This window comes from Mastigoproctus giganteus, chromosome 6, assembly GCF_048544385.1.
Source record: "Mastigoproctus giganteus isolate SK-2022 chromosome 6, ASM4854438v1, whole genome shotgun sequence".
In the NCBI taxonomy this organism is placed as follows: domain Eukaryota; kingdom Metazoa; phylum Arthropoda; class Arachnida; order Uropygi; family Thelyphonidae; genus Mastigoproctus; species Mastigoproctus giganteus.
The window spans coordinates 57335267-57348597 of NC_143580.1; the positions used below are offsets into that span (position 1 = coordinate 57335267).

The 13331-nt window shown below is 38.2% G+C and overlaps 1 protein-coding gene across 2 annotated transcripts in view; it reads right to left on the bottom strand.

Moving 5' to 3' along the window:
- LOC150084315 (fibronectin type-III domain-containing protein 3A-like) overlaps positions 1-13331 on the bottom strand; it is a 441928-nt gene that overhangs the window by 158099 nt on the left and 270498 nt on the right. For both annotated transcript variants that reach the window (XM_090375975.1, XM_090375974.1), the window contains exon 10: positions 11091-11185. In XM_090375975.1, the coding sequence (XP_090232101.1) occupies positions 11091-11185 (95 nt within the window). The remainder of the gene's footprint in view (positions 1-11090; positions 11186-13331) is intronic.

Genomic DNA, 13331 nt, shown 5'->3' on the forward strand with positions numbered 1-13331 from the left:
TTTGTCTGTGTAGCTGCAAGGGTGTTTCATGCGCTTCGGCATATAGGCTCTGAACCGGTGATGTACGGTATGCCCCCAGTGCAAGATGAAAAGTGCTGTGGTGTTCAGGATCAAGCCAACGTAAAGCACTTGGTCTAGCAGAGCTATACACTAAAGAACCATAGTCCAGACGTGCTGTATTAATGCATGGTAGAGATGTAGTAGCATGTAACGGTTGGCTCCATACGTTGTGCCTGATAGAACTCTTAAATTTTTAAGCTTTTTAAGACAGTTAATCTGGAGCATTTTTATATGATCAAGGAAAATAAGTTTTTGGTCGAATATCACACCCAGAAAGCAGACACTAGGATTCACTGGTATGACTTGATTTTCTAGTCTAAGTTATGGATGTTGGTGTAGGTTACGCTTCCTACAGAAGTGTATCCCAACTGTTTTTTGGTGAGAGAGATGAAATCCATTGTTTTGAGACCATTTAGCTATTTTGTTGATGGCACAAAATTTGTTGATGGCACAAAATTTGTTGATGGCACACACTGCAACTGTCTTTCTATCATTCGCATGTTAGGCGAATGGCAGGCGATACTGAAGTCATCAGCGTACAGGGTAGTGGATATTGTTTGTGGTAGGTCATGTGTTATTGAATTCATTATTATACTAAAGAGAGTGGCACGTAGCACTGACCCTTGTGATACTCCTTCTTCCTGGATGAATTTTGAAGATAATTGGTTGTGAACTCTAACTTGAAATGAGTGGCAGTGCAGAAAGTTTCTGATAAACTGTGGTAGGTGTCCACGTAATCCCAGATCGTATAGAGTTCGCATAATACCATATCTCCAAGAAGTGTCAAAAGCTTTTTCGATGTCAAAGAAGACCATTGCAAGATGTTCTTTTCGGACGAAGGCGTTCCGAATGTTTATTTCTGTCTTGATCAAAAGGTCAAGAGTGGATCTACTCTCCCGGAAACCACATTGCACAGGATTTAGGATATCATTTTGAGCTAGAAACCAGGTTAGTCGGGCGTTGAACATTTTTTCCATGACCTTGCTCATACAGCTAGTGAGTGCAATAGGTTGATAATGTTGTGGATTTGTAGAGTCTTTGCCTGGTTTTGGAAAAGCCAGAATGTACGCATGATGCCATTTGTCTGGGAACGTGTTTTCTTTGAATATTCTGTTATAGAGGAGTAACAGAGTCTTGAGAGTCGGTTCGGTGAGTTTTGCCATCATGATGTAGTGGATTCCATCTGGCCCTGCTGCACTGAGTTTAGTAGACGATAGAGCATGATGCAACTCTGACATTGTGAAAGGAAGATTGTATGCAGAAATTGATGCCAATTCAAAATTGATATGGTTTTTTTCAGTTTGCGCTTTGTGTGCCTGAAAATATTGCGAGTATGATGTCGCATTGCAAACACCCTGGGTAGATATTTCCATGAAAGATCTACCCAGGGTGTTTGCAATCTCCTCTGGTTTTGTGATATCATGGCCATTGACAGTGAGCATGGGACAGTTGACGCATGGGGGTTTTGCGTACATCCGCTGTATTTTTGCCCATATTGTTTGAGTTTTTGTTGTTCTTGTGATTGTGGAAGCGAAGCGTCTCCATGCTTCCCTTCTGCTAGTCTGCCTGATTCATTTTGCCTTTGCTCTTGCCTGTTTAAAACGAATGAGGTTTTCTGTTGTTGGGAACTTCCTGAAAATATTCCATGCTTTGTTCTTCTGTTTTTTAGCTGCACTACATTTATCATTCCACCCACTTTTGGGTTGGCCGATATTTTTGTGGATTGTTTTGGAATTGTTTTGTCTGCTGCCTGCAGTATTTGATTAGATATGTAGTCAACTGACAGGTTTATGGATGTTTGTTGGATCTGGTTTTCTTCTAGTATTGCTAGCTGCTTGTACACATCTCATTCAGCTTTGGAAAAGTTCCATTTGGGGATTTGATAAGAAAGGTGGGGAATGCTTGTGTCAATGCAGCATATCACAGGATAATGATCACTGTCCAGCAGATTGCTGTGAATAGTCCATCCAAATAGAGGATATATGGTTACTGTGCATAGACATCAATAGCTGATGTAGATCCTGTCGGAAGATGTGTATAGGTGTGAGCCCCATTATTGCAAGTTATCAGATGTTGATCAAGTAGTTTTCAATGGTCTGTCCACGCTTGTCCAAATTATGGTTTCCCCACAGCGGATGGTGACTCTTGAGGTCTCCTAAGATACAGTATGGTTTGGGAAGTTGCATCACTAATTCTTCTAAGTCGGAATAGCTTATATATTGGTTAGGTGGTAAGTATAATGAGACTATGGTTAAATCAAAGTTAATATTGATTCGTGCAGCAACTGCCTCAAGGTTTGTTTTTAGAGGGAATGGTTTTGAGGGTATCTGGGGGTTGATGATCAGTGCTACACCTCCATGGGCAAGATTGTTTGGATTTTGTGCAACGCTATCTTCACGGTGTATTATGTATTTCCAAAGGGAAACATTCATATTTGGTGTCAGATTGGTTTCCTGTAAGCAAAAGGGTCATATTGTGAAAGGAGATCTCAGATGTCAGACAAATTACTATGATAGCCTCTGCAATTCCACTGTAAGAAAGTAAGCATTATTTGGGTTTAGTGGAACCCTCGACTTCTTTTTGAGGGACAGAAGGTTTGCATCGCTCAAGTTTACCTTTCCCCTTCTTTGGGAAATAAGGTTTCCCTGTATCCATATCCTTGTTGGTGAATGGTTCTAGGACCTGTTCATCGTGATTTAAATTGTCTTCTGAGTCTGTGTATTCTGTTTGGTTTGAGTCAGAATACCACAGTATCTAGTCAGGAATACTAGATACTGTGGTATTCTGCTGTTGAATGGCATCTGGCTGTACTGAGATTGGTGTATTTATGGCTTTGCTTTGTTTGTTTTTCGTTTGGTGCGTTGGTAATGGGGACAACAGTGACCTTGCCCATTCAGCTAGTGATTTACATGGTGGTATAGTTACCTTCGTTTGGGTAGAAATTTATATATGTTTTGTGGTTATTTGTGCATAAGTGGGCTTATTAGTATTTGGAACCAGTAGGGATTTTTTAGCCTCTTGGTAGGTTACATTATGTTAAGTTTTGTACCGCTGTATCTGTTTTTTCACGTTTCCAAAGGGAACGCTCCTTGGAATATGCTGGATGTGCCTCTTAATAGTTAAGACAGATTGGTGTTGTGGCTGTGCAGTTAGTACTAATGTGTTCAGTGGATCCACACGTGGCACAGGCAGCTACTCCTCTGCAGACTGTCTGTGAGCGCCCAAACTTCTGGCACTTATAGCAGCGTAATGGGTTCGGGATGTATGGCTTAACTCGGCAGTTAAGATAGCCTGCTTTTATCACTGTTGGTGGCTTGGGGTTGTCAAAAGTAAGTATTATGTTCCGCGTAGGAACTAGTATGCCATCTTTCGTTGTCATAATTCTTCTGACATTAATGATTTATTGGTCGTGTAATTCTTGTTTTCTTTCTTCATCTGACACGGTCATGAGGTCCCATTCGGTGATGACTTCTCTTGACGTGCTCAGGGAAACGTGGGGTGAAACAGTTATAGAAGTTACACCAAAAGCTTTCAGTTTTTGTAGTTGCTCAGCCTGTCGAGCAGTGGCAACTTCAACTAGTAGGTCTCCTGATCTTAGACGACGAACTGTCTTGGGAATACCTATTGTGCTTTCTAGGCATTTCTGCACTAGAAATGAAGAGAGTTTTCCAACTGGTTGTTCTTGAGTTGAATGAATAATCAAGAAAGTTGGAGTTCGGATTCTGCCTATGTCAGTCTTTTGACGTTTTGCTGCGACAGAACCAGACTCCTCTTGTTCTTGCCTTGTCAAGGTTTCTTCTACGCACCCAGTGTTTTTCTGGGTTTTATGGACTTCTTGCACCATTTCGCCCTGGAAGGGAGACCTTTTCCCCTCCAGGTTACCGGCCCCGCCATGTGGAGGCAGGAGCAGTGCCACCTTTGTGACCAAGCGGTAGTGGATTAGTAGTAATATGCAAAATAAAAAGAAAAAAGAAAGGTTACTTTTCTCCTTTTCAAGTTTATAAATAAGCTTCTTTACTGAAGCTTATTTAATTGATTGTTAGTGTAACACTGTAAATAAAGAAGACTATTTTATTAATTCAAGAGAGCGCAAATTCACTGGCAAAGACATTTGATCACAAAATTGCTTGGCACCTGGGGCCTACATGGATGTCAGATGAACTAATGAGACATGTGTCAGAGAAAAAAAATGCATGAGATTCATATAAATTATCAGGTGACGCAGAGGCCTATGGTAGATATAAGCTAATCTGTAATCAAGTCACAAAGGACGTTAGGCAAGCGGGGGCAGAGTATGAGAAATATTTGCCAAAGGATGCAAAGAAAAACAGCAAACATTTCTTAACTTATAAACTATAAAAGGAAGGAGATGAATCAGATTGGTCCACTTGATATCAATGGTTTGACTGTAGATGATCATTCTCAGATAGCTGCCAAACCCAATGAGTATTTTGGGTCTACATTCACACAAGGAGTTATTCAAGGAGGAGAAGGCCAGATGTTTATCAAATTCTAACAGGGAGTTAGATGATTTTGTAATAACTAAGAGCAAAGGAGGAGAAATTGTTGAAGATAAACATAAGAAATGCACCTGGGGTGCATGGGATCTTTCCAGTTATACTGAAGGGGGCAGCAAAGGAAATAAGCAAACCCTTAGCCATAATTTTGAGAGCATCCTTTCTGGGGAAGTCCCAAAGGACTGGAGATGTGCAAACGTATCTCCAATTCATAAAGGGGATCAAAGTGTGACACGAGTAATTACAGACCTGTTAGTTTGACTTCTGTTCAAAGGAAAATAATGGAGCCACTGGATAAAGAAGTATTGCAGGATCATCTAGACAGGACTACAGTAATAATTCAGACACAGCATGCATTTGTTAAGGGGAAATCTGACCAATTTGATTGGATACTATGATGTCATCGCAAAAGAACTGGATGCAAAAAATAATTTTAATATCATATACTTTCAGGAAAGCTTCTGATACTGTTGAAAATGGAAGACTACTGTACAAATTGGAGCAGAATGGCATTAAGGGCAAGTTGCTATAATGGATAAAAGGATGGTTGAGTGGGAGAAGACAGGGTGGTATTCAGTGGACGCTGCTCTTCATGGACTAATGTTATTAGTGGTGATCCCAGGGTTCGGTGTTGGGCTCATTGTTGTTTTGTATATTTATCAATGATACTGATGAAGGTATATTAAGCTTAACGTGAAAGTTTGTAGATGATACAAAGGATGGGAGGGTTGCTAATAACAGTATAATGATAGTATGCTGCTGCAAGAGGATCTGGAAAAGTTCGGCAGATGCACTGAGAAGTGGCAACTGAAAGTTAACATTGACAAAAGCAAAGTACAGCATATGGGTAGCAGTAACCCCAGAGAAATGTACCAACTGGGTGGTGTTACACTCAAGGTAGTGGAGAGAGAATGAAAGAGACCTGGGGGTAATTGTGCAGTCAGATATGAAGTTTTCTAAGCAGCGCAGACAGGCTGCCAAGGTAGGTCATTGGGTCTTGTCAATGATACACAAAAATTTTCCTGGCAAGGATAAGGAAGTGATTATCCCCTTGTATAAGGCAATGGTCAGGCCAGACCTTGAGTACTGCATATAGGTCTGGAAGCCTCATTTTAGGAAGGATGTAGAGTTGCTACAACAAATACAGAGAAGGGCAACAAGACTGGTGAGGGGAACAAAGGGGTGCTCTTAAAAAGAAAGGCTTAAGTTCTTAAATTGCACCATCCTGGCTTTCCCCCCCCCCATCAAAAGAGTATTTTTATTTCGTTCTCTGTCTCTTTCCATTAGGATCGGACTAGAAAAGCGAACTCTCTCCCCTAAGGAGTTTTTTCCCCCAGGTGAATGAAAGGAAGTGGAAATTTCAGGAAAATGAACCCCGTTTTCCTTCATTTGGCAAACAGCTACTCTGTTAGTGCAAGAGAAGTGAAATTACATTTGCAGCTCAGAATTAAATTCAAGCAAGCAATCATATGTCACTCTGCAGGCACCTGCAAGGTGATCTGATTGAGGGTTATAAGGCCTTGAATGGTTGAGCAGCTCAATGCTGATGGTATGATTAGTAATGTTGCATCTATATTCACAAATGAGGAATTCTGTAGAGAAGTAGAGGACAGAAATTTATCAAACTCTAATAGGGAGCTAAATGACTTTGCAATAGCTGTGAGGAAAGTGGAGGGGAAATTGTTGAAGTTAAAGATGAGAAAGGTAACTGGGGCAGATGGAACCTACTCAGTTATATTAAGGGAGGCTACAAAGGAAGTAAGCAAACCCTTAGCCACAATTAAGAAAGCATCCTTGGAGTCATGTCAGGCCACCACAGACTGTAGAATTGCAAATGTATCTGCAATTCATAAAGGGTGATCAAAGTGTAACACAAGCAATTACAGACCTGTTAGTTTAACTTCTGTTCCAGGGAAATTAATGGAGTCACTGGTTAAAGAAACAATGCAGAATCATCCAGAAAAGACTGCAGTTATAGTCCAGACACATCATGGGTTTCTCAAGGGAAAATCTTGCCTGATCAATTTGATTGAATACTATGATGTGGTCAAAAGAAACTGGATGCAAAAAAATTGACATTATATACTTGAATTTCAGGAAAGCTTTTGATACAGTTGCACATAGAAGACTGCTGTACAAACTGAAGCTATATGGCACTAAAGAAAAGTTGTTGCTATGAAGTATAATTGAGTAGGAGTAGACAGAAAGTAGTAATCAATGGACACTACTCTTCGTGGACTAATGTTATTAGTTGAATCCCCCAGGGTTCGGTGCCATTTTCAATATTTATCAATGATATTAAGCTTATATCTAGCTTAATGTCAAAGTTTGTGGATAATACAAAGGTTGACAGGGTTATTAATAACAGTAATGACAGTATGCTGCTGCAACACGATCTGGAAAAGTTGGGCAGCTTGGCTGAGGAATGGAAAGGACACTGCTCTTCGTGGACCAATGTTTTTAGTTGAATCCCCCAGAATTCAGTGTTGGGACCATTGTTCTTTTCAATATTTATAAATGAAACTCATGAAGGTATAATAGGCTTAATGTTCCAAGTTTGCAGATATACAAAGGTTGGCAGGGTTGTTAATGACAGGAAGCCTCCCATATCTACAAAAGAACGAGTTCAAAAACACAGAGCGCGAAACAAAATGCAGAGTTTAATAAAATCTGCTTCAAGATTTTTAGAAGCAGATTTTATTAAACTCTGCATGGCTTCTTGTCTCAGTTATTATTATTAGCAACTTGGAATGGTTTATTGTATTGAGGATGATTATTATTATTATTATCTATTTATTTCCTTTTTTACAAAAAATATTGACACATATACACTGAATGTCCAGTCAAACATTATGACTACCCCTGTGTTTCAGCATTAGCATTAGGAGAGGCATTTGATGCAAGAAAGCAAGCTTATGCAGCATCAGCCAAAAAAAATAAGATAAAATAAATAAATAAATAAATAATAACCACTTCCACTTCACCCCTCTGTTCATTGGAAATACCTGTCCAGCTGAGCCTTAAACTTATTTAGGCTATCAACTTCCACGACAAGGGATGGAAGTCTGTTCCCCCAACCAACCACCCGCTGGCTAAAGGCAAATTTCCTCATGTCTATCCTACATCTGTCCTTCCTCAATTTGAATTTATGCCCTCTCAGGTGATTATTCTGAGCAAGAGGAAGAATCCCATCAGCATTGAGCATGCTCAAATCATTCAAGGCTTTATACACCTCTATCAGATCACCTCGCTGGTGCCTAGTCTCCAGACACTGTAATTTGCAAAACTTAAGCCTTTCTTCGTAAGAGCACCCCCTTTGTTCCATTCACTAATCTTGTTGCCCTTCTCTGTACTCGTTCCAGCATCTCTGCATCCTTCTTGAAATGAGGCCTCCAGACCTGTATACAGTACTCTAGGTGTGGCCTGACCATTGCCCCATACAAGGGAATAATCACCTCCTTATCCCTGCTAGAAAAATTCCTATACATCATTGACAATACACCATGAGCTACTCTTGCAGCCCGTCTGGACTGCTCAGAAAACCTCATATCTGCCCGCACAACCACCCCCAGGTCCCTTTCATTCTCTACCACTGTCAGTGTAGTACCACAGAGCTGATACGTTGCTCTGGGGTTGCTGCTTCCCATATGTAGCACTTTACATTTGTCAACATTAAACTTCCTCCACCACCTCTCAGCCCATCTGCTCAACCTTTCCAGATCCTGTTGCAGTAGCACAGTGTCAGTAGTGTCCTTGACAACCCTGGCAACCTTCGTACCGTCCGCAAACTCGGACATTAAGCTTGATATACCATCATCAATATCATTTATAAATACAGAAAACAATAATGGACCCAATACTGAACCCTGAGGGACTCCACCAATAACATCAGTCCACGATGAGCAGTGTCCATTGACTACCACTCTCTGTCCTCTCCCCCTCAACCACCCCTTTATCCATAGCAGCAACCTGCCTCTGACAGACTTCAAAAAAGGGATAATTGTCAGGTACTGGTTGAAGGGTGGCAGTATTACATGAACTTTGAATCTTGTGGGGTGTTCACAGAGTGTTGTTGTTAAGGTGTTCCAAGAGTGGATGGATAATGGACAGAGCAGCAGTTGCTGGGCCAATGGTGAATTTATATCCCACCTAGTGCTAAGAGGTAAACAGAAAACCGTGGAAGGGCTGATCATAGACTTTAACCTTGGGATGATCAACAGTGTTTCCAAGACCATGATCCCACGACCAGGGATCCTCTGGTCGTTGAATCATGGCCAGGGATCCTCTGCCAGCATACAGATGATAATATCAAATACAGCATCGATCATCTGCCAGCATAATGGCGACATCATATACAGCACCAATACAGTATCCACAATCTGGATGGTATGTCAGTTCATTAGGTCATATTTCAATGATATTAACGACTGGAAAAAAGTTGCTTTTTCTGATGAGTCATGCTATGGCATGCGGATTATAGATGGAGGGTATGGTGACAATCTGAAGAGCGGAATCACTCCAACGTCCTGGTCCAACAGAAACAAACTGGTAACAGCAGTGTTTTGGTTTGGAGGATGTTTTCCTGGGAATCTCTTCGAAAACTCATGCCCCTATACTGCACTCTGAATGATCAAAAAGTACCTATCCATTGTAGTGATCAAGTGCATCCCCCTCGTGGTGATTACCTTCCTGGATGGGGATGGGCAGCAAGATAATGTGCCAAGCCACATTGCCAATATTGTTTGAGAGTGGTTTGCCTAACACAATATGATTCCAGGTGCTACCTTGGCCATAAAGTTTACTGGAAATGAATCCCGCAGAACATATCTGGGAATATGTGGAGCAACCAATTCACTGTTTGGACCCTCTACCGTGGACTATCACAGATCTATGAAATGCAATCCTGGTGATATGGTATAACAAACCAGCAATGTTCAGAGGTTTATGAAGTCCATGCCTTGCCATGTGGTAGTAGTACTGGCAGCAAGAGGAGAACATACCCACTATTAGGTAAATGGGCACAATATTTTGACTGGACAGTGTACATGTTTGAGATATTTCACAAACATATGAATTTTTGCACACTGAACAGTTTTTCAAACTGAAAATGGAAATTACTAATATGTTTATATTTTAAGCTTATATTGTACATTCATAACATTTTCATTTTTGCAGCTGTAGCAGCATTAATAAAAGTTTCATTTGGTTAAAAATATTGTTAAAAAAAAAAAAGTTTTAAATTTTCAAAATTTTAGTTTAAAAAAATAAATACAATGAAGTATTGCAATCCAATAGTAAAAGATGAAGCATTGGTGTACTTCAAGCAGAATTAAAAAAGAACAAAAACTTTTTTTCAGATATAAAAAAGAAACTTGGGTACCTATCAGATACTATGCAACTTTTCGTTACTATCAGATATATAATCACTTCTGGATATAGTATGCATAATCAATGCCTCAAACCATAAAAAATGGAGATATTGATTACTGTCTCTTTAAAGGCAGCAAGCTAATTTCACACAGTTCATACAAAATGACGATGAAAACTTGTGAAAAATCACATAAATCAGGTTACACTTGTTTTAAATTCTGTTTTCAAATACCCATACCCATCATTAAAAACACAACCCCTTCTAAACATAATGCTACCATTTTTACAAGGGCCATTCAAGGTCTACATACATTTTTGTTTCAAAGAAAGTAACAAATAATGTAGTATATAGTGAAAACACTGGCAAATATACTTCATCAATAAAAAATAAAAGTAAGCAAAACACAGTAATTAACCAGTTTAGATTAAAGCTGAAATAGTATATCACTATATTTTCTCAACAAGAAAATCTTGATCTCTTACAACATGGTATAGAAGACATTTAACATCAATTAAATTAATACAAAAAATATAATCATCTTGCACTGATATCAATATTTCAATCATTTTATTGTAACATTTCAGGATATATTTCAATGGAGTTTCATGTATCATATTTTTGTTCTTAACAGTATGCTGAAATTGTTTATAAAGCTATCCTTAAAGTCTGCTGCCTAACAAGAATCACATTTTTAAGCTAGCATTAATTAGACATCATCATATAGTAGTATATAAGGCAGTGATTTTCAACTTATCATCTACTGAACCACTAGAGACTCATGGATTTCACAAACGATCTGTAAGTTTTTTTTTTATTGTTGATTTGTTATCTAATTTGCACACATATATTACTTTTTTTAAAATTATGTTAGGATAGGGCAAAAAATTTGTTTACAAAAGGGTTCTACAGCCACAAATGGCTGAAAAGCACTCGTGCAGAGCTAACATAGTACATAAAAGAATCAGAAGAGTTCATAATTAACTAAACATTACCATAACAGTGCAAAATTACAGCTATCCTGTAATATATTCCTTGTTATGTAACATACTTGAGAAACAGCTTTATAAAGAAATGTGAGCTTAATGCTAACAATAAGAATTATCAATATTTCACTATGCCACTTCCTATTATCTGTCACTTACATTCCACCTCAGTGTTAGACTAGTCTTGGTCCGCAAACAAAGTCTGGGAGCTTGTGGTGGATCAGGTTCACAACTTTGGGTTTTGAATAATACACCTAGAATTATAATTCATATATTTATTCAAAGTAAATTTATTAATAATCATATTAAACAGAGGAAAACAATACATCAGTTCACTTTAAATTTTATTTAAATAAAAAATAAAAGGAAAAACCTCGCTTTATTAAACGTAGGAATATTGTACATAAATCTTATGAATCTTTTTCCTCCGATATAAGCTTCTGGAAGGAGAAATACGAGTTCCTATCATAATACAGGCGGCCCTTGATTAACGCAATTAATTCGTCCCGCGAGCACATCGCGCAAAACAGAAACGCGTTAATCGAATATCATAACCAATAGGAAAAATTATAATTGGTCCTTGACATTCTGGAATGTCCATAAAGAATTTTAAAAATACCTTTTAAATAACTTTTTAACTGTATATAATGTAAAAGATAATGAAAATAATTATGGAATTAAATGTTTATTGCATAAAACAGCGGTTCTTAAACTGTGCGCCGCGGAATATTTAAAATTTTTGAGGGAAACACAGCGATACTCGACATCTGTCGGACACCACGCGAATTATTAGCTCAAGGTAGTTCACAGTTTCAGCATTTCTTGTTAAAAGTTGTTTGGACCTAACTACTAAACAAAACTGTTAGGTATTTCTTTTGGTCTGGGTGCGCCCTGAAAAAAATTACTGAGACATTAAAGGCACCGTGAACCGAGAAACTTTGGGAACCTCTGACATAAAATACACAATGAAGAAATTACTGTTGCGGAAATATTTGAACAGTGTTGACTTTCTCTTTTCATCAATCAATTTCCAATAGCCGACAACAATCTTCTCTGGGCCCTGGCAAAATAAATATCACAGAGAACATCAAACCTTTTGTTTGAGGTTCTATGCGATACGAAAGATTTCATCTAATTCTTTTACTGTTATCTCCTTCACGGTAACATTTTCATCTGGCTCATTTAAAAATTTGAATTTTTAAATGCAAGTCTGCATTGACTTTATTAGCAGGAGACAAACACATCTTCTTCCGATGGTTGATGGAACACACCGAGGCGGGCAGCAGGCAAACGTTTGTTTATTGACCGTACGACTCACGGTAAGCTTAACACACAATTCAAATCTTTTTCAACTATTGCATAAAAAAAAAGATCGCGTTAACTGGAAATTTTCATCATGTAAAGTGAAAAGTGGTATCATTTTTCAAATAGCTTTAACTGAAAATTGTGTTAATCGAACTCGCGTTATGCGAGGCCTAGCTGTACTCACAATTATACTACCCCCCCACACACACACACCCCCACATTCAACACTCTTTTATTTTGTTCCATGGTCAATCCTATGAAGTCCCATGCATTTTTTTTTTAAATCTCTATTTTTGTTGTTTAGCACTTTCCCACTTACAGCGCCTTTTTATGGTCCAAGAAGGAATAAACTGGATGTAACCCTCCTACTTGTTTTTTTTTTTTTTTTTTGGAAATGTATATTTTCTAAATGCTATGAATCATTTATAGTACAGTTTGTTTACTTCACAGAAATTGTTTCTGGTTCTTGTCACATTTATTTCATATTTAACTCAAAGCTTTGGGGGTAGAGAGGTCACTCTTTAAAATTCAGTGTCTAGCCATTTATTGGATTTATTGGTGCATTTAAACACCCTCTTCAGCTTTCAGTGTCTTTGAGCACATGGAAATGAGTTCAACGTGGCCAATAAATTTCATTAACAATATCACTGCTATTATGCTGACAGAACATTTATGTTAATAACACTCAAGGTATGTTTAACTGATTAAAATCTTGAAAATTTTTATTTTAATGGCAAGCAAACAAGGCTGAAGGCACCAAAACAGCATACACAATATAAGTAAATTTCAACTTGCAAACTGCTCCATACACACAACACAAAAAAAAAAAAAAAAGGAAAAAAAAAGACATATCTACCAAAATATAGATAAAATGTGAAAACAAACCCTTAAAAGGAAATTCTAATTATAGAATCTATATATTTAATATGAAAGGCATTTTCTTCACTCTGTCAGTATGACCGATAGGGCTGGAAGTGGTCTCAAATTGAAGATATTTCTTCCTAGGTATGCACAAAGTTGTTAAAATTTTAAAATTCAGAATAGTTTTATTTTATGGAATGGGCCAGTTTTGTACTACAAACGAGAACAGTTCAA